Source organism: Mesoplodon mirus (assembly GCF_964341445.2).
Source record: "Mesoplodon mirus genome assembly, chromosome: 3".
Classification (NCBI taxonomy): Eukaryota; Metazoa; Chordata; class Mammalia; order Artiodactyla; family Ziphiidae; genus Mesoplodon; species Mesoplodon mirus.
Window position 1 is genome coordinate 141,212,085 of NC_138978.1, and position 21,290 is coordinate 141,233,374.

Genomic DNA, 21,290 nt, shown 5'->3' on the forward strand with positions numbered 1-21,290 from the left:
CATGTAAACGAGCTTTCAAAAAATGTATCTTTAGCTCTGGCTACTCAGGAAGTTATAGACAGAAAGTTAGAAGCAAAGGTGGATGCCTTAGAAGAAGCAATTTTACACATAGGGCAGGAATTAACAGCGCTCAAAGTAAGATTAGCTTTGAGGTGTCATAAAAAATATAGATGGTTTTGTGTTACTCCTCTAAAAGTGAATGAATCATTATATTCTTGGGAACAAATTCAGACTCATATTATGGGAGTTTGGAACAAAAGAGATGTTAGTTTAGACCTTACTAAATTACATCAAGAGATTCATGACATAGGAAATACAAACTTAGATTTATCTCCGGCACAGTCTGCTCAGAACTTTTTTGAAAGTATTAAGTCATTTGTGTCACATAAAACCTTATTCTCAATGCTCATTAATGGAGGAATCATTGCAGTAGTTGTACTAATTCTGATATTTTTACTTCCAGTCATCGTCAGAATAATTATTAAAAGCATCAAACAACTTTCCGTGGAGCTACATACTGCACTTTTAAAAAATAAAGAAGGGGGAGATGTCGGAAGCCATCCTGGAGCCATTGCACCATGACAAAGTCATGAGCAACGGAAGGCGAAACTGCAAGGCAGCGCCGTGCCAGGAAGGTGGACTACAGCTCCGTTGTTATGTTTTATGATAATAAATTTACATACAGGGGCAATTTTGGGGGGATGTTGCTCCACGTGAAAGAAAAATTCCTCTAGGACTCCCCCTCCTGAAACTACCACAGAATGGGAAGTACCCACTAAAGCCCCGGGGAAATAGGTCAAGAATTAAGAGCCTGGGGCCTCCCTGGTGGCGCAGTGGTTGGGAGTCCGCCTGCCGATGCAGGGGATACGGGTTCGTGCCCCGGTCTGGGAGGATCCCATATGCCGCGGAGCGGCTGGGCCCGTGAGCCATGGCCGCTGGGCCTGCGCATCCGGAGCCTGTGCTCCGCAACGGGGGAGGCCACAACAGTGAGAGGCCCGCATACCGCAAAAAAAAAAAAAAAAAAAAAAAAAGAATTAAGAGCCTGGAACTAAGGGGATGTTTTTATGAAAAACGCCCTCTAGTATGGAGCTATGGCCATGGGCCGGAGTTTCTGATGACATAGGAAATTTATGGTTCTATTATAAAGGAAGATTAATTATAGAAAAGCAAATGACTAGAGCAGAATTGGTTGCCAGGGTAGGGAGAAAACGCTGTCTCAGTTGAAGGAAACAAGGAGAAAGAGCATGCAGGTATATTGTAAATATTTTCATGGAACCATTGTAATAGGTTGCGCATGCAAGAAGAGAAATAGGAACAAGTAGCTCCAACTTTTACAATTGAAATAATCATATAACTGCTTGGCTTGGTTACTAAGAAATAACCTGTGATTAATGGGAACTTGGGGAAATATTTTAATAGGACATCTAGAAACTAGGGGATATTTTTTTAAAAAAATCTTTGTAGAACATTTTGCGGTTCGATTGTGCTAAGATTGTTTGGCCACGTACCTGGTAATGTAATCAACTACAATATATAAACCTGTGATTGTGAAGAATAAAGACATAAGAGAAACATGCAATGCTGATACTTTAAGAAGTGTAATAGAATTATTTCCTTCACCGACGCTATCCATCCCTCGGGTATCCCTGGACTCGCTGGAGCTGGACTCCGGCACACGTTCAGCATAAAAAGAGCCTATCCAGCAACGGAGTGGGGTCACCTTTTGCGGCGGTGTCCGGGCCCGGTTAGGCCGGAACACCCCTCCCCCGCTCCCACCCCTTCCCGCCCGCTTCACGAACTGGGGCTTCTCGGCTCTCCCTAGAGGCTCTGCGCTCTGGGGAGGCCGAAACCTCGACTCTCCGCTTCCCCCTCTCACCTGCCTGCCCCCTGCCCACCCCCCGCTCCCAGCGCCGCGCCGGGTGCGCTGGAGAAGCTCAACACGTGTCAATTGAATTGAACTGCTGCGGGCGCAGGCTGTACGCCGCCGCCGAGCTCCGATCAGCACGACGTTACCGAGTGGAAATTTATGGAGTGAACGGTGTAAGCCAAAAGTTGCTCCCTGCCAAGGAAAATAAAACGCGGGTGATAATCTCCCAAGGCAGGGGTGAGGGGCCAGGACAGACCCTCTAATCATCTGAGGTGCAGACTGTGAAATGCCTGAGAACGGGGAGAAATTCTGGTGGATCTCCACTCCCCTACCGCCCCCACTCCCGCCTCCTTGTGCTCCACGGGCTGCCTCCTCCATCCCCCGCCTCTCCAAACAATTCCCACACAATCGAAACATCCGGGGAACTCGGGCGCGGAGTTCGGGCGGAACGGCCACCGTTGCCCACGGTAGTGTTTTCAGGTAGCTCTGGACACCGAAATGGTAAAGGGCTTCTCCGGGAGGAAGGGGGGACCCAGTGTGGGGATGGGCACCGACGCGCACTCGCCCAGGCTCTGCTTGCTCTCGGAGGGGACGCACGACCGGGAGAGCGCAGCGCTGGTGGCGAGAGGAGGCAGCGGCAGCTGCCGCTGGGGTTTGACAGCTTTGGCTGAGCCGAGTGCTAGGCGCTTTACAGTAATTGCGGTCCTCCACCGGCCTTCTGGGTAGCGAGGGGAGTCTCGGCGCGCGGCTGGGAGAGCCGTCCCCGCCGCCCCCCATCCCCTCGGCTCAGGATCAACGGGCCGCCCGCGCCGCCGCCGCCGCCGCCCGAGTCGGTCTCTCGCTCGCCCAGGACGCGCGCCCGGGCGGGGTGTGCGCAGCCAACTCGGTCCAAGCGGGGGAGGGGAGGACAAGGGGCGAGGGGGACGCCACCCAAGTGGTCTGGGGTTCGAACCCAGATAGGCGAAACGCGCCGGGAATCGATGACGGCTGGGGAAACTCGGGCAAACCTTTTTGAGGAATCACCGCTCCGACACCCCACCGCCCAGGCGCTGCAACGGAGGGTGAGCGGAGGGTGAGCGGAGGCTGGGGGAGCTCAAACTTGTGAGAGCTGGAGGCGGCGGCGGGCGGGCGGCTGGCTGTCGCCTGAGCGCTGCGCCTGCAGGGGGAGGGGAGGCGGCTGCTGGGAGGGAGGGAGGGAGGCCGGGCGGGCGGGCGGGCGAGAGGGCGGAGGGAGGGGGAGGAGGAAGAGGAGGGAACCAGGGAGGGGGGACGCGTTGGGATCGCGGCGTGCGGCGGCAGACGGAGCCTGGGCTCCCAGCGGCGAGGGGAGGCAGGGCTACGCTCCTTGCTGAACGCGGACCGAGCTCGGCGGCAGCGGGGAAGACGCGCCGGAGCCCAGACCGCGACCGAGAGCGGGAGCGAGGCGGCAGCGGCGGCGGAGGGGGAGCCCGCGAGCTGCCGGGCGGGGAGCCCAAGCCGCGCTGTCGCCGCGCAGGGAAGACTTGGCCAACACACTCACACACACATAAACACCCAGCCCGAGCGGGCGCTCGCGGCTAATCGTCAGCATGGCTCTGGGGCTCCTGCCCGAGCGCGGGCGGCAGCAGCGGCGACGCGAGAGCTGCTGAGCCCGGCCCAGCCGCCGGAGCCCGGAGGATCGCGTGGGGCTGTCGCCACCTGCCCGGAGGCTTTGAGCCCACCCCCGCCCCCACCCGGCCCAGAGCCCACCCCTCGGCGTGGCCGACCCCGAGGGCAGCCGGCTGGCAGCAGACGGCGAGGGAGGCGAGCGAGCGCGGCCCCGCGAGCGGGTTGCGGGCAGCGGGGGACGGCAAACTTTGCTGTTCGCCGCGCTTCCCCGGCCCGGCCCCTTCTCCCATCGCCAAGGTCGCCACCCCACTTTCCTCCAACCCCGCACACCTCTCCCCACCCACCCCACCTCCCGTCGCTCCTCCTCGCCGCCTCGACTCTGCTCCGGGGAAAACTTCAAAGCGCCGGATCGCAGGCTCCCTGCTTACTCCCCGGCTGGGGATTTCAGGTCAGTGCCCGGAACACCTTTCCCCGCGGAGGCCGCGCGGGCTGGCGGGCGTGCGTGCGGCGGGCTGCAGTCGGCCCCCTCCCTCGGGGCCCAGACTAGCGGCGGGTGGCTCCTCTGACTCTCTGGCGTACCCCTCGAAGCTTGTGCCTCGCGCTTCACTTTGGCTGCTTTGCTCGCGTTCGTTTTTATTTCCTAGCTGTAAGTTATTAAAAATGCAGCCAACCTAAGCGGCCCGGCGTGGGCTTCGGGGAGGGAGGGGCGCGGCGGGGGTGGCTGCCGCCCCCCTGGGGGCTGGGAGGAGAGCAGGGAGTTCGCGGATTAGAAGTTTGCAGGCAGTGTGTGTCTGTGTGCGCGGGAGCGCGGTCGTCGCTGAGTGCCGCGAGTCCGGCGGCGGGGGGCGTGGGGGTGAGCTGGGCTGGAAGCTGGGAAGCTCGGCTCGGCGTTAGCTTGCTAGCAGGAAGGGGAGGGCGGCGGGTTCCCGTCTGCTTTCGTTTTCGACTCGGGAAAGAACTGTAAAAACCTCCAGCCGCCGCTGCCTCGTCTCACCTCTCCGGGGGCAGCTCGTTCTTGCTCGTGGAACGACGGCGTGTGCGTGCGCGAGGGTGTGTGTGGCGGGCGCCCCGGGCCGAGCCGAGCTCGAGCTGCCGCCGCTGCCGCGCGACTCGGGAGGGGAGTCCCGGTTTTTTGGTTTTTTTCGCTATTTTTGGATTGCTCCAAAGCGTGAATCACATGGATTAAAAAAAAACTACTAGGAAATCGAAACAGGCGACAGCCAGTTCCGACTCGGCCCGCCCGCCAGCCAGCCAGTTAGGTCAGACGCTTTGTTTTGTAAATGTTCTTTAAAAATTTTAATCTGCCACTCTGGTCCACCCGCACCTTCCCCGCGACGTCGTGGGGTTGGTTTTAAGTTGGTTTTAAGTTTAAGATCTACCCCCAGGGGTGGGGGTAGATCGTGCGGAGGCGGGGGCGGCGGCGGGCCGGGGGGCGAGACCTGGGTCCTCCTCTGGGTAGTGTGGAGTCTGGTGGAAAGCCCTGTAGGGCGTGTGCGAGTCTGCGGCCGGAGGAAGTTGGTCCCACTCGGAGGGCGTGCGGCGCAGAGGCCGAGGGCGAAGAGGAACTTGCGCACCCGGGCGCGATCCTCGGCCGAGGCGGGGAGGGCGAGGCGCCGCTGCACCGCGGGGCCCGCGCTCGGAGCAGGCGGGCGGCTGCGCTGCAGAGCCTCCGCCAACTAGGGGGCTCGGGGCGGCGGCGACGTGCTCCTGCTGTTGACCAAGCAAGCCCCGGGGCGCCGTGTGCGGAGTAGGGCGGCTCGAGGCACGCGTGGTCCCGGCGGGCTTCCCGCCGCCTGCACTCTCGAGTGGGCACGTCTCCGGGTCCCTGAGATGGCTGAGCCTGGCCGCGTGTAGGCCGAAGCCGGGGCGAGGCTTAATTTGCAGTTAATGAATCTTTTCCAGAAAGTCCGCGATCTCCAGCTAGAGGCTGTGAGTGCCCGCGCGCGAGGGCGCGCGCCGCCGGCGTCTAAAGGGTTGGGGGGTTGCGGGGATGGAAGAGCGAAGGAGGGGGGAGGGTTATGTGTATTTAAAAACAAACCTTAAAAAAAGAAACCAGCGCGCTTCAAATAGGTATTCGTACAGCCTCTTGTGTCTAGAGTAGACAGCTCAGGGTTTTAGCTGGGTTTTTTTGTTTGTTTGTTTCTTTTTTGAGAGAAGGCCAGAGGAGGGGTAGTGGTATTTGATTCTAGGGGTAGTCTCTGAAGAAAAATCCTTAAAATGACTTGGGAATAAAAACGAGGAGGAAATGGCCCACCCCAGAAGGTGGTGGGTGGTGAACGCAGACAGACTTGGGTATTTGTAGCCATCTGACACTTCCTGTGGCACTGGAAACGGACACCGCGGGCCGAAATCAATCCTTACGAGGTGCTGGATTCGGTTTGGCCAACAGAATTGCTTGTGTGGAAGTCATTTTAATTGTCGGCCTCCGAGACTCCTGTACGTGGACACTTGGAAAATACATTTGCTTCTCGACCCTTCCCACTCCACCCCCGACCTGTTATCTGGTCTGGGCTTTGCAGTGTTGGTTCCCGTGTTTATTTTGGGCATGATTTCACCGCGAGGAGGAAGCGGGGAGATGGCGGTGATTAATATGCCGTCCAGGTTTAACCCGAGGCTGGCCTTTAGTGTGCGGGTTTACGCCGCCACTCACCGGGATTGCCTGGGGTAGTGGGGGGGCGCGCGCGGGGTTCGGGCGCCAGGCGCTCCACGGGCAGGTCGGGGTTAGGGCTCGGACGGCCCCAGCGCTGTCCTTTGAGGCGCTGTCACCAGTAGGTGACTGAGAGTTAATTGGGAAGTGTTCTCCGGATCAATGGGCCGCACAGCTCATTAGCGATTCTCTCCAGCCCTTTGCAGGGCCGGCCGGGCCTGTGCCTCCCACAGAGGCCGGGGCCCCGCGGCCCGGGCTGCGGAGAGCGCCTCTGGGAAGTGGGGAGGGATGGGCGGCGAGGGGCGACCGGGAGGCGAGTGTAACTTGGCCGGGCGGCGCGTTGCGTGCGGCGCCTCGAGGCCCGCGCAGCCCGCTCTTTCTTCCTGCTCTCGGTCGCCTCGACCGTGTCTTTAACTCGCTCCCGCTCGCGTCGCTGCCTGGCTGCTCCTCCCCGCCTCCCTCGCCTATCTCTTGTTCTCTAAGCACGACGTCTGTGCTCCCCGCCCAGTTTGGGATTAGACAAGATAAAAATAGGACTGCCCAGCGCACAGAGCTGTGACTGTGCCCCGGCAGCCGTGTTGGCGGGAGCGCTGTGGGCCGGGGCCAGGGCGGACCCGCTGTGCGCTCGGGGCAGCCCGAGCCCGTAGAGTCCCACCCCGACCCTGCAGGCGCGGTCACGCTCCAGCGTTCTGTCCACCGGGAACCGTGCAGGCAGGGGGACCTGGGTAGGGTCTCCGCGCTCTCGCGGGTGTTGTTGGTGTGCCTGTGATAGATGGGTCTAGACAGGCATGCAGGCTCCCTCCCGGCTGAAGGACGGGAAGGGGGGGGGGCGGGCCGCGGAGGCGGCGGCAGACTCCCGTGAGCGAGCGAGCCTTCGGGCCCAGCGACCAGGGTGGAGGGAAGGCTGCGAGGGTTTCTCTTAACCCTTTAAAGACGATAGGGAGAGTGGGGGTGGGGAGTGTAGTAGAAATCCTGGAGGCAAAGTAGCCCCCTGGGGAGAGGAGGCGGGAGTCTGGGCTTAGGGTTTTCCTTTCTCTTCTGTGTATGCAGTCTCACATCCTGGTACATTGGGCTCGATTCTTCGACGAACCAAACGCAGCTGCTAGGTGATCTAATTTGACCCGATACTTCTCAATGGGGAAGGTGTGAACACACACGGTGGGCACCCTCACTTAAGGAACTGAGTTGGGGAGATGCAGAGGTTAGACCTTACCGTTCCCAGAGGCCCAGTATGTGAAGGTCTGCTCAGAGCTTTAGTCAGTGGGGCCTCTGACCGAGAGTGTTGCCTACCAAAGACCCAAGCCTGAAATGCCTGGCCAGTGCGTACAGGTATGCGTCGGAGAGAGCAAAGGGGTCCTTGAGTTGTCTACGTAAATAAAAACACTTTTAACCATGAACTTGTGGCGAGTTCAAATAAAATATGTGCAGGGAGGCAGCCTCCAAACAGGAGTTGGACAGTGATGTGTACAAGACCGATCATTTGTATACACATCCATGGGGTCAACATTGAATGGGTCTAAAAATTGAATACAACTCTGCAGGCATTGGTCTCGTTCTTTCCCTGAGGTAGAAATTGGTGGGTGGGTTACCCTATAGAGAAATGAATCATTAGTCACACTCCTCTCTCCTTCCCCCTCCTCTTCCTTTTAGGGTTTGGAGTCTTAGGGGATCCTCTAGTTACATTAAACTGCAAACCCATATTGGTCTGGGAACGAGCCCCATTATAGACAAAGCAAGAATGTAATTCGTGGGGAGGTGTACGTGTTAGACAGGAATGCACAGATTAAGATGTGCGCCTGAATGACATGTGCTGAGACAAATCAAGACACTTGGACTCTGGTGCCCACATGGAACAAGAGATACAGAAGAGAGAAAGAACTGGCCGCGAGGAATGTAAACATGGGTATGCAAATACTGAGACCTAGAGCGAGATTCTAGGAGAAAATCCCAGACTTTGTTGAGCTGGAAACTGGAGCAGAATTTCTGTAAGTTCGTTCGAGAGACAAAAGCCCATTTAAAGGTGTGAAGAGGGTCACTTGGAAACACAAAAAGCATTCACATGCATACGTCCATGCTTAGATACACAGGCTGAATGACAAAAACCCCTCCATGCCTGATGAAGATTTTCCTGCCCGGTGAGACAGAGCAGGGCACGGAAGTGTGGGCCACACAACCACATTCGCACACTCATTCACTGGGAAATACTGTGTCTTCGGCTAGAGGGAAACTGAGGGCGACGGTGCCTAGCTAAGGGTGGATGGCCCTTGGTTACTAAGATTGCTTCTGGTTATAGTTTCTTCCCACCTAGAGTGGGGAAGAGAGTATGTCTTGAGCAGGTAGGAGGATTTCTGAAAGATTTTTGAGTTCTGGACCCTGAGAGGATGGATGGTGGAGGAAAAAGAGGAGTAGCTTTGCATTCTGGGTCGGAAGCAAGGGATGTTGCGCTCCTCTAAGCCCTGTTTGCTAAGGTGGCGCAGGGCCTAGTGAACTGAGAGAGACTGAACCGAAAGAAGTGCGAAGCTCGGCCTCTGGGCGGAATCAAGGGGAGGTATGCTTTCTTTCCCTTTTTTTTTCCCCCTTGAGGAGACCGTGCGGGGACGGCCAGCGTAGGGAGGATTAGCAGGCGCCTCTGTGACCCCAGACGCGCGCGTAAACTCGGCTTGGGTTTGGTTTGCCCGCGGCGTCGATTTGCCGCGGCCCCTCTTTGTCTGAGCCCAGCCGGGAATTCCAGCTTTTATTGGGAAGACCGCACTCGGGTGGAGCCCGCGCTGGGTCGGGCACGACAGCCGGGCCCACGGGGCTGGGCAGGAGGCTCGCCGGCCTCCGAGCCGCCCGAACCCCAGGACGGTCCTCGGGGTGCCCAGCGGCCCCGGCAATGCCACCTCGGTGGTTTCCTCGAGGGCGGCGGGCCCGGCAGACCCAGCCCGGCGGGGCGTGGGGCCTCACGGGTCCCCTTGGGCCGCCGTACCGCCCCTCTCCCCCTGGCCCCACCGCTCCCCCCGCCAGCCCGAGGCCCAAAGGAGCTCTGAAGGCCCTTTGTTAAGCTCCAGGGTCACATCCGTGCCCCGGGGGCCGCGCAGGGGCGGGAGGACCTTCTCCTGGCTGGAGGCCTCCAGCCCTCGGCTCACATGGTTCGGGCCTGGAGGGGCCTCGCGCAGTCAGGAGGCCCGGCCCGACCGGGCTGCCTCGCCGGAGTGTACGGCCGGCAGGATTCCGTCTGTTTGCAAGGCTGGCTGCGCTGCTGGGGCCTAGATGGTGGCGCTGGCTTGAGAAGCAGCCGGGGCAGGAGTGGAAGGTCTTCTCAGGCCACCCCCGTGGCAGCCAAGCCGCCTGTGCCCCGAGCACTTGGCCGTGGACGTCTCCCAACCTCCAGCCCGGCCCGACGGCTTTCGCTGGTTGCCCCCCATGTGTTCCTCCGGAAGGGATAGCTGACTTTCTGTTGGATGGGAATTAACCAACGAGCTCTTCCCCCCGCAACGTTTCTGTAAGAAGGTCCCCTTTCCCAGCGCAGGCTCATTTCCGCCGGCCCCTAGTTGAGGGTGTTGGAAATGTGGGGGGGGGGGGGGCGTCCCCGCACTTTGTTATTTCTTAGAACCATGTCTCCCCGGCCAGCCATCGCCCCTCAGCACCCATGGGCTCCGGCGCCCCGTGATTAGACTAGCGGGGAAGTTCGCCAGGAGAAGATCCTGACAGCCTAAAATAGAATTTGATCTAAAAGACAGTTTCCAGTATAATCTCATTATGCATCACAGACTCCCGGTGTTATTTTGTGGAAGGCGGACAATGATCAATTTACATTGACCCGGGGCTGGGCGAGCTTTTAGATGGTAATTGCCATATTGATGTGCATGCAAAAAGGAGACCTGCTAAAATTAAAGACCGGAAGCTAAATGAAACTAAATTTCTTGTCTAGGTGCAAACCAGAGGAACTACTGGGGGGAAGAGGGTGAGTCAGGTCAGGGTGCCAGGGGCAAGAGCAGGTGAGAGGCCCAAGAGCTCCGGGAGGTCACAGATTTGGGAGCGATCTTTGCCCTGGTGATTTCAAAACGTGAGGAGGGGGCTTGTATAGGGTATGGGGACCCAGCAGGGAAAAGTTATAAACAGGCACTATTGCATTGAAGGCACTGGGATCTTTTAATGCTAGTAGTAACTGCGAGGGGGGAGGAGAGGTTTATAGGGTTATAGGGGTCTTCCTGCACCATTTCCGGCACCCCCCATTTCTATTGTTCTACCCGAGCGCTCATAACCGTGCCAAGGGCACCCACATTCTTGCATCTGAAGAGTTAAATTTTTTTTTAAAGACAGGCCTTAAACTTCCTCCGCACCCCCCTGCCCCCGCGTCTGGTCTTTCGAAGAGAGCGAGAGTAGGGGGCGGTTCTGCATGCCGCTGCGGGCAGGCCTGGACCTTTGGAGGCTGCGGGAGTTCCTCCCCGGACGCAGCAGCAGCCCCGGACTCGGCCGCACGACGATCGCTTTGGGAAGCGGCTCGCTCCAGGTGGCCCAGGGGACTCACGGTGCCCGGGGGCGGGGGTCACCTCCTTGGAGGTTGGAAGGGCCTGCACGGAGGGTGTGGAGGCGGGAAGGCGGGGGCTGGAAATCCTGTCCCAATCGGCGGTGATGGCCAAGGCCGGAAAGTTTAAAAAAGAGAGAAAGCCACTGGCTGCGAGCCAGGGGCTGCCGGGCCGCCGGGGCGTGTTTGGCTGACTAGAGGGGTGAGGACCCGGCTCCGCCATCGCCTCGGTCCCTCCCGCTGCGGAGGCCCTGGCCTGCCCCAGGCGCTCCTGGAGCCATTTCACACATCCGGAGCCTCGGCCACTGGAGGAGCCACCCGCCCGGGGCCGGGAAGGCGCAGGGGCGGCTGAGTGTCCGGCGCTCCTGCCCGTTCCCCTTCCCACCGAGCTGAGCTGGAGACGGCCCTCGGTCGTGGAGCCTGTGGCGTCTGTGGCATCGGGTGTGGATGGTTCCCGGAGCTTCTGAAAGCCCGGGGCAGAGCAGGAAATTGAAGATGGGGTGGGGAGGGGATGTTGAGCGCTGACCCTGCGCTGCTGGGATGAGAAGTTGGGGAGAGGAGAGATAACCCCAACCTCCGGCTTGTCTCGGGACTTGGCTTTTTGTGGGGACCCCCAGGAGTCCAGGAGGGTCCAGCATCTTGCAAGCCGCTTCCCCCTCAGTTGCCTCCCCAGCCCACTTTGGTCCCTGAGTTTTTCATTAAAGTCCTAGGAAAGGTAGATGTAGGCAGTCTTTCCAAAGGGCTTTTGCTCTGTCTAGATAATTTGATTTATTGCTTTATGTGGCAAGCCTTCTTCTAGTTCCAGGTGTCAGCACTTTTTATAGAGACCTAAGAGTAGCACCCACCTCCCACTGCCTGTTCTGGGCTCCTGGAGGAGGGGAAAGTGGAGCCTTGTTGGGAACCCCTGGCCTCACACCAGGGTGTTCCAGTGTAGGGAGATGGGTAGGATGTTGGCAGAAATTTCGAAAGACTTCACATGGACCAAGAGATTTCTGGGTGTAGGAGAAACTAGGGTGCGGGCTCCTTGTGGACCGAATTTCATACGTGTTAAGTGCTATCCTTTTACCCTGTATTGGAGTACAAGGGCTAAGGAAGGCTTCCGAACTTCTTGGGGATTCTGGATGGCACAATTTGACCAATAATTGGCTCCTCTCCTCAACTCCAGGACTGAGTTTGACCGTGGCCCATTTTTACTAGCTGTGTGACCTTGGGGGCAGGTTATTTATGGCCTCTGAGCCTCAGTAAGTTTCTTCATTTGTAAGACTGGGAATAATTTTCCACCTTTAGGATCAAAGAATACTTGGCACATAGTAGGCCCGGAGGATTAGTAATTGCTTTGAATGACTGGTCAGATTCCTATAGGTTGCTTCTCCGTTCCCTGCTGCCCCTGAGATGCCAGCCCCCCCCCCCCAACCAAGACCTGCGTAGGCCAGTGTCTGGGGACCAAACTTCAGGTTAAGCTCCCCTCCAAGGGTATTCCTGAGGCTATTCCTCCAGGTCTGCCTCCGTGGGTTCCTCTTTCCCTTTGTTACAGTTCTTTGCATTCTGGGCTTTAAAGGAATCCATATGAAAAGGCTGGGATTTTTTTTTTCTCCCCCTAAGTGGGATCATTTATATGGTTAGGAATTGATTCCAGTACCGGTATCTAGGTGCTCTTTGGCAAGTTCTCCCGTCATTCTTTTGGGGAGAGGGAACAGCAACGGCTGGAGGGGAGAGACCTGGTGGGAAGAGGTGAAAGGGTCTGGCCCACTGCAGGGGCCAGAGGTGCTGTGGTTTGTCTGATAGGGATTAAGTCTGGATGTTATGAGGTCTCAGTGTGGTTTTCAATAAAAGTCTGTCAGGGATTGCTTCTTTTCTATCGATATGTATTTAAAAAAATTACTAGCATGAGAAGAAAACCAGACCTGTATGGATCCAGGCCGGTAGTAAGCTACTGTGATCAGGTTTCCTACTAGACTCCCAGAGGGGAAGTCAGCGTTTGATTGAAGCTACACTTGGTTCTTGACTCTCTGGGGATGCCTGCTCTGAAACAGGAGCGCTGCCTTTCTCTCCTCCCCGCCCCCACCCTCCTTTTCCCTTCTTCCCCTAAAAGACTTTGTGCTGAAAGAGCTTCAGTAGGCATGAGTCCCTGGTACCTCTCTAAAGAATGCCTTTCAGCCTTTGCTGACATTGTTTTGTGAACAGTGGGTTTTACCAGGCCAGCAGTTTTCCCCCATCTTAGCTCACTATTTTAGAAGTTCGAGTATGCCCAGGATGCGCCCAACTGCAGTGCTTTCCAGTGTGTGTAGCCAGGGCCTTGCCTGTAATCTGAAGACACCTTAACCTTTGCCCTAGGTGCCCCCCCCGGGGGTGGGGGTGGTGAAGGTGGGGAGAGCAAGGACAGGGGATCGTTGTTGAGTGTCTGTTTGTTTTCTCCAGCCACAGAGGCAGAAGGGTGGAGTGGGGCGAGGCCGAGAGTACGTTCCAGCCTTGGGTCTGATTTAAAACTTGGTTTAATTGGAGAAACTCTTAGGCATTTAACAGTTCTGTACAAATGCAAACTTGAAATAGCTCTAGGCCTACGTCAATTAGGAAAGAATAAATGAAGTACAGAGATGTCCAAACTATGTAAATCCTAGAGTTGTCTGCCCTCCCATAAACACATGACAAGTGCCAAGGCATTTCCAGTCAAAACACCCATGGAACCAGCAGCCTCCATCCTTTGTATTTATTATTTTATTAACAGCATTTTACACAGCATTTAACAAGCACAGCCTGCCTGCTTTCCACCACGGCTCTCAGCAGACTGAGGGGTGGAAAACAGATGGGGGTGGCGAGGAGTGGTCTCTAGAAGAGACTTCTAAGCTGGAGAGATCTCTTCAGATGGGCAAGGAAAAGGAACATTTGGGGTTCCTTTCTCCTGGCCCCAAAGAGAAGACAAAAGTAATGCTTTGGAGGAAGAAATCCCCTCTCCCTTCTCCGGAGGAAAGTTGTGCAGATGTGGTCTGTCTAGTCTCCACTTGGATTCCAGAAGGTGTGAAGCAGGGTCTGCTTTCCCAACACTCTGCCCATCAGTTATTGGTGCTTTTCAAAGAATAAGTGTATGTCTGCTATCAGTATTCTATATCCTGGTGGAAAGTTTATAACGAAAACTAATGCCTTTCTTAAGTCATAAAATGAGCCTTGTATGATTATTTAATTAAAATCTATTTAAGGACCGATTAGGCATGTAATTTGCGCTAATAATGACGATTATGGAAATGTTCGACTTAACCAAAAATCATAAAAGGAGACATTTTGGTCAGTGGGGCGACCAGGAAGGATTCAGGGAGTTGGACGGTTTTCCGAAACACACGAGGCTTTGGGCTGCAGAAAGTGCCGGGCTGCCTAGCCTCTGGGACCACGGTAGAGAGGGCTGCAGGACCCCAGGCCTGGCCGGGGCAGGCCGACCCACACTTTGCTGAGCAGAGAAACCGACCCTGGGAGTCTGAACAACCTTTATTCCCAGCTGAGGAAATGGGGGAGGGGGCCTGGGAGGAGGAAACTCTGGGAGAGCTGATGAACCGCACAGAACTCTGCGCGAAATGGCTGTGTTGTCTTGCTTTAACAATCAGCAGCGACACACGCATTGCTGCCTCGGCTAGCCTTGGCTGGAGCCTGGAGGGGTGGGGGGAGGGCGGTCTCTTGTTCCGGAGAAACCTGCCAGCTGCTGGGCTTGGTGCGAAGGCAGACACAATGCTGCTGTTGTTGGTTTGATCTCTAACTGGATTGTTAGTCTGGCCTTAACTGTGTGGTAAGGGGGGAGTGTGAAGGCTGTTTACAGCGAGTGCAAATAATGTGACAGCTGTTGGCGCACGAGCAGCGCTGTGCCTCCTCGGCGCTCACACAGAGCGCGCACCGTGCAGGCCCGCGGAGAGCTGCAGAGGTGGCCGCCCCTTGCTGGCCCGGGAGCCCTCGGATGCGCTGCGAGAGAGCCCTCGGCGGCGGCACCCGCCCCCCGCGACACGCATCTTTCTGGCTCCTGGGATCGTGGTGGACGTGCGCGCTGGTTGGTGTGTTGTGGTTTAGGGAACTTGTTAGGCAGAGGTGGCAGGAGAAGGCCTGCGGGGTCATGAGTGTCAACTGTCTGGAGGGGTTTGGCCGGGATCTGTTGACCTGGGGCCTCAGTGGCTTGTGACCGGGTTGTTAAGATTTGGGAAAATAACTTTCCGCCCTAAAGCAAGCCTGTTGGAAAGAATGTATTATTAACTGAAGGCTTTCTGGAAATTGCAGAGGCTCTGAAGGCCGTTGTTCTTCCTCTGAAATGGCCCTGTTATTCAGACAAGTTCAAGAGACGGGCGGCCGCTGTGTTCTATGCCCTCGGCCCTGTTTCCTGGATTGGAAACACAAGTGGGTAGGTTCAGGACCCGAAGGGGGGGTGAATGGGGGTGGGGAGGGGTGCAAGTCGGCTTTTGATCACCCGCCTCCCTTTGCCTTCCCGGTTTTTAAGAGCGCGCTTGCCTTTCAGCTGCAGGACCAACGGTGCTGTCTTGAGGTCTGCCCACAGCGCCACCCACTCTGTGACTTAATCAACTAAATGCCCAGAGCCCGGCCTTCTCTGAGTTCCTGGTCCTCTGCCAGGCACTGCGGGGAGGCGCCAGGGTGGGAGGGAGAACAGTTGGTGGGTGGCAGCAATACCCCGCTGGGCCGGTCCAAGCTGGCGGGCTCAGGATGGTCCTCAGGTTGGTCCAGAAGATGGGCCTGCCCCTGGGCTGTCCTGGGGCAAGCTGGGTGTAAACACCACTCCCCCCAACCTCAAGGTTGAAGGCTTCCGCAGCCCTGGCCCCCGGGCTTTGGAGGATCATTTAGAGCTGACTTAACTCTATATCGTGCCCTTCTGTGTGACTTCGGCCCCTGAGTGTACAGCTTGCAGGATATCTGCAAATTATGGGTCCACCTCCGCCCCACCCTGCCCCCAGATCTACTCTCTGAGTTATAATGTGGACTTCTACATCTAGTTGGGTTCCCTAGAGGGGAGCTGGGAGATGCTTCTGGAATGATACATGAACTTCGGTGCCAGTTCTATAAACTGGTCTCTTTTTATGACGTGTGCCATTTTCTGTAGGAATGTTGCTTGCAAAACGAGTTTCGCCTTGGAGGAAAGGCGGAAAGATAGACAAGCCTGCAACGCCAAAGCGCTGGCAGTCTTTCCCTCCTTCCAGCTCTCTTAAAGCAGCCGGGCTGCATTTCCAGGATTAGACTCGTGCTTGTGAAGAGGGACTCTGGTTGGCTTTTTTTTCCCCCGAAGCAAATGCAAATCAGAGAAAAATAATTTTCTTTCAACGATATGCAACGTATTAGTCACTTGTTATCGTGCTCCGAGGCAGGCCTCATTTGCGCGTCTGCCAGCTCGCTCACATCTGCTCGGCGCTGTTTGGGGCATTTTAACCTTGGTGGTGTCGTGTCTGGTCCCACGGATCAAGGAGGAGTAATTAAGCTCTGAACAGCTAGAAGAATTCACGGGCCCCCACGTCTACCGCAGTTTTCCCACAGCTTTGTTTGGGGTGTTCCGGGTTCCAAGATGAACAGACGTGGGGTTCCTATTGTTCCTCGTAAAGAAAGTGGGAGCCCCTGTCCTCCTCTGACCCTCATCCCCAGCCTTCCCAGGACTCCCAGGCTGCACACAATCAGCAGGGAAGCCGGGTGCAGATCACAGGACCCTGTGTTTTATGCATCTTTTATTCGTAAAAAGTTCCTTTGTGCTTCCTGTGTGTACTAATGATAGCTGTCGTTAATAGCTTTCTGGTATAGCTTGTTCCTTGTGGGGGGAGGAGTTTGCAGTGAGTTCACTTTATTTCTACAAAGCCCTGATGGAGGCTGCAGTGCAGTGACACCCCCTCTAGAGTCGTGGTCTATGGATCGTTTATTCTGGATTTGTTTCCAGGTTGTGTAGACTCCAAGTGGGATCCCAGCCTGTAGGGACCAGACCCGGGGGGGTGTGGAGGGTGGGTGGGCGGGGAGGAGTGGAGTCAGGTCGATTAATTGCATTCAACCTCGGTTTCCTGTCCTGGGCTGCTGCCTCCTGTTGAGGGACACCAGCTTCCAAATGGGGCCCCCTCTTGCATACACGCGTGGTTGTGTGTGGCACAACCGTGAAAGAAAGTGAAAGGAACAAAAAGCCGAGGCCTGGCGTGGGGGGGGGCGGGTTGGCGGGGGGAAGGGGAAGTGTCTGAGGTTGGTCCAAGAGCTGACGGGGGGCCACGGCTCTGCTTTTGGGAAAGGGGGTGTGTGGCGGGCAGCCCCGGTTTGGCAGCGGCTCTCCCGGTCGATCCTTGCTGGTGCCCCCCTCCCCAAGCCCCCGAGCCCCCTTTTACAGTTGGCTACACCTGGCTTGCATCTTTGAATCGGGGAAGGTGGGGGAGGCGTCCACGGAGAGAACACTCCAGACTGGCCGAAGGGAGCGCAGGACGATGGGCCGGAGCGGTCTCCAGTCAGTGCCCACTCCCCTGGGGCGCGCCGCCGCACATCCTGGGTTCTCCGTGCGCCCACCCAAAGTTGCTTTTTGTCAGAGATTCAGCGGCAGGCGCCTGGGAAGGGGGATCCCAGAGGAGCGCGCGGGCGGGGTGAGCTGGGGTCGGGGGCTGGCCGAGAGAGCCGGTGGTCCTGGAAGGTCGGGCGGGGGGTGCGTGTGCGGGACCGGCCCCGCGCGGGGACCTGGCGGAGGAGGGGCGAGGAGCCTGCGGCAGCGCGGGTGTGTGTGGTGGGAGAGAAAATCCCTTTGATGCCGACCGATCCGTGCTCAGGGCTGAGGCGGGGGAGGGGGCGCCCTTCCCCCACTCGCCGCCGCCGCTGCAGGCCAAGTTCACTCCCGACTGACCCGAGTGGCTCGCGGCGCTATCCTGGCGCCCTGGGAGGAGGCAGGGAAGGTTCTGGTTGCTCAAAAGGTCAGGGCCAGCCACGTGAGTTTCCCGTCCCCCACCCCGTCACACCCGCACTCCTGCTCCGCAGCTCTGTTACTAATGCAAAACTTGGGTCGTGAGTGGGGACGCCTCTGGAGGCGGCGACAGCCATGACTTGGAGTGTGCCAAGAGACAGAGCCTGGGCAGGCTGGATCACTCCTCCCACCCTCCACTCCCCCCCAGCACCCATGCCCGGCTGCAGGACCCAGTCAGGCGACCTCCTTCAGCCACACCCCAGGAAGCCTGCGACCCTCCCCCCGACCTGGGTGCATCCTTGGGGTTCCCTTCTCCCCACTGCTACGCATACTGGGGAAAACATCCCAGGAGGACTTGCCCCAACGCTGCACACCCTGGACCGCTTTTTCTCATCTCCCACCTCCTCGCGGCCCCCAGTGCTAAAATAGGAACTTCTTCATCCCTCCCTTCCTTGACGCCAGTAGAGAAGTGCCTGTGTGTGACTCAGTCTGCACTTGGAGCAGTCCCAGGAAGGGCTCCCGCGCCATGAGCTTTGGGCTTCCATGAAAGCCACACACTCTGCAGAAGGTCACCCCTCCCTGGCCCCCTCTGTGTCCCTGCCTCAGCCTTCCCTCTGCCGCAAGGAAACTATGTAGCCATTCTGGGGTTTGTTTGTTACGTAGAATGTTTAGTGGAGTCAGATGCTGTTTAATGGGTTAGATGTGGCCTGCACCAGCTATTGCCAGGCAGAACTCAAGTCCATAGTGCAGTTTAATCCTCTGGAAAACACGGTGCCAAAGATTTACAGATGAGGGGGTCAAAGTTGAAGAGGTCCGGCCACCTGCCCAGAGACACGCCATGGATGAGAGTGGGAGCTGGGAGGCTGTGGTGACTGCGCGCGCGCGCGTGTCCTCCACAGAGAACCAGCCATGCCCGTGCAGTGAGAGACACCCCTTCCCCGAAGAGGTCCCCAGCCTACGGAGGACCGTGGCACATGGCATGCTGGCTGGGAGCCCTGCCGTCTGCCCGGCCTTCTGAGCCGGAAGCTCCCCAAAACCCGTCCAGGTCTTCTTGGTCACTAACTGGATAAGTGCCTGATGCGGCATGGGGTGCCTAGAGAGTGAGGCCCTAGGAAGGGGCACCGTTAGTATTGGAGTGGAGTTGGGATGGTTTGGTGGCGCTGCTTCCCATTCCGTCGCTGTCACTTGACAAGCGTGCTGTGCAGACTTGAACCAATCCATCAGCGCCTCAAGGGCGGAGGCAGTGGAAAGTGGCCCGGTGCCAGGAGGAGCTGGGGTGGAGAGAAAGGAGAGGTGGCAGGAGTGGCCTGGTGCTGCCTTCCTCCCTGCGCTCACGCCAGCCTCTCACTGCCACTGCTCCTTCCTTTGCAATCTGTTTGTTGCCTGCCAAGGGGAGTCGCCTTTAAAGAAAAAAAACAAAACAAACGTTCTCTCCTTCTCCTCATTCCATAATGGTGTCTTCATAGCAGGAATCGGCAGAACGGTGGTGGGTACAGCTGGGGACCCGTGTGCCCCCTCGTGTCTTTTCACAGAGGGCCAAGGTGCCCTCACTCAGGGATGCCGAGGTTGGGGGGACAGCTCCTAATCTTGGTCCCTCTGACCTCTTTCTGCCAATCAGGCTCTTCTCCCCAGCGTCCAGGCCAAGCTCGGATGCTAATCATAACTCTTGGTTCCCGGACCAGATGACTGCCCAAGTCTGTCGAGGGAGACTCAAGCTCTCCTGTGCTTGGCCCTAGGGCCAGACCGAAAGCCGGAGACCACGCGGCGAGTCTGCGTTTTGCAAGCCGGGTCTCTCCCAGAACTGGGTGTTCAGCGGGCAGCCACCACAATTCCTGGTCTGTTCTTCAGAAACCAGACCCTCCTCCGTCTCCCCGGCTGACCCCTTCTCTTGGCCACCTTCCCTCTTCATCCCTATCCCACATCCTTGCCCCCTTCTCTCCACTGCTGGAAAAAAGGGTTAAAACCCAGAGCCAAGGTGTAGCTTAGCAGCTCCCACTGGAAACAGGTTGGTGCTTGTAAAGTGCTTTTCATGACTGACTTCACACATCTTGGCACTTCCAGAAGCATCACCCACCTGTGGAAGAAAAGGGGGGGGTCGTTGAGAAATAAGGGCAGATGAGCCTCTTATATACAGCAGCAAAGCGCCTGCTCTGTCTGTCATCTAAATCACGTCATTTGCCCCCTGCAGCATGACCCACAGCCAAGGGTGAGGGAAGTCACTTTTGAAGAACTTTTCCTTGGAGGTTAAAAAAAAAAAGAAGAAAGTAAGAAAGACCCCCAACTATTTCAATAGCCGCTTTTAGAAGAGGAATGGGGTGAGTGTGGCGGTGTCTCTGACCCTATCTCTGTGTCCCTTGTGCCCAAGATCCCCTTAGTTAGTTCTACATCCCAGAGAGATGGGGCGTGGGCCCGTTTCTCAGTGATGGTGGGGTGTACGCAGTACGGCCTTTGCCCAGGATGAGGGTGTTCCTGCCCAGGATTTGGGCTGTCGCTCTGGAGAAGGGCCTCACGCCAGGCAGGGCCCCCGGCTCCTTGGCCCTTTCCGCTCAGGTCCATCTTTGGCCTGGAACCTGAAGAGTTAACAGTCTTTAGCTCGTTGCAATGAAATTATGGCTGGCAGTGGCGCCGCTGTTTGTTCAACAGACCTCCAGTTTTAAACAGTTCACAAAAAGTTCATGGGGCAGCTAAAGATTATAAGTGTGTGTGTGGGTGTGTGTGTGTGTGTGTGGGTGTGGGTGTGTGTGTGTAGTCAGCAGGATCCAGTACTGAGCCTTGCCCCTCCTCCTCTTGTTTCTTCACGGCCAGCCCCCCGCCCCGCCCCCACTCCCGTGACACTGGACCACGCTCGGGGCCTCAACCCTCCATCTGACCCTGTGCACGTAAGAACACTTCATCCTGACACTGGGTGTTATTTCTCTGTGCGGCGTTAATATTGAAAACCCCACCAGACAAGACCTGGAAGGGCGGGGAGAGGCTTTGAAAGCACCCCGTGGTCCCAGGTGTCTCTAAACTGCATTCCCCTGTCATGCTAAGTCCAGGCCGCCCTTTCTAAAGAAAAGCCCTTTCAAGGGAAGGGGGCTGCTGGCCCTTTTTGAGGGGAGGGGAGAGGGCTCAGTAGGATGATTGTGGCAGCGGCCTTTCTGTTTCCTCAGTCAGGTGCTCAGAGGTCCTTGTCCCAAGGTGACAACTAAAGGAGACATGTAAGAGGCAGCTTGTGTAAGTTTTGAAGACTGGAGCACCAGAAGATTGGGGCTTCGAGGGCACACATGCTTCGTCCCTCATCCTTTTCTTGAGGGTTTGGTGGAGTGACCCTTTGGCTTCTGGTATAATGTCCAAATTTCATCATGACACCCAGCCAGGGGGTGGCATGGTGTGGTCCTCCCGCTGCAGCCGCGGCCAGGACACTTGCACCGAGGAATGTTGCTCCTCCACCTTGTAGATGAGGCTTCCCTGGACATCTTCCTTTTGGTCTTCCTTTTGTTAGAAGGGGCTGCAGGGGTTAGGGAGGGGACACTTTGTTGACGTGCCTTCTGGTCGGCCCTGCACTAGTGGTGGCCTGCCCCCACCTTGATTTGTATGTTCGAAACACGGAAGAACAGCCCGTGAGCCCCCCACAGGACCTTCCTTGATGCCCAAGTCCATCTGAGTCCACCTTTTCGGGGCACTGTGGCCAGCCACTGGAAATGCCCCAGTCTGTCTGAAGAAAGGGACGCTTCCTAAAGAAATAGCTTCTCTAGAATCCCACCAGGCCGGACACAACTGGGAGATCCCTGCCTCTCCTCCAGCT

At 57.1% G+C, this 21,290-nt stretch overlaps 1 protein-coding gene across 1 annotated transcript in view; it reads left to right on the plus strand.

Annotated features, from left to right (window-relative positions):
- Positions 1-2,153: 2,153 nt before the first annotated feature.
- LOC309799266 (uncharacterized protein) overlaps positions 2,154-21,290 on the plus strand; it is a gene marked incomplete at its 5' end in the record, with an annotated part of 33,984 nt that continues 14,847 nt past the window's right edge. Inside the window, 2 exons of the mRNA XM_082612234.1 lie at positions 2,154-2,347; positions 2,562-2,928. Of these exons, the coding sequence (XP_082468360.1) occupies positions 2,154-2,347; positions 2,562-2,928 (561 nt within the window). The remainder of the gene's footprint in view (positions 2,348-2,561; positions 2,929-21,290) is intronic.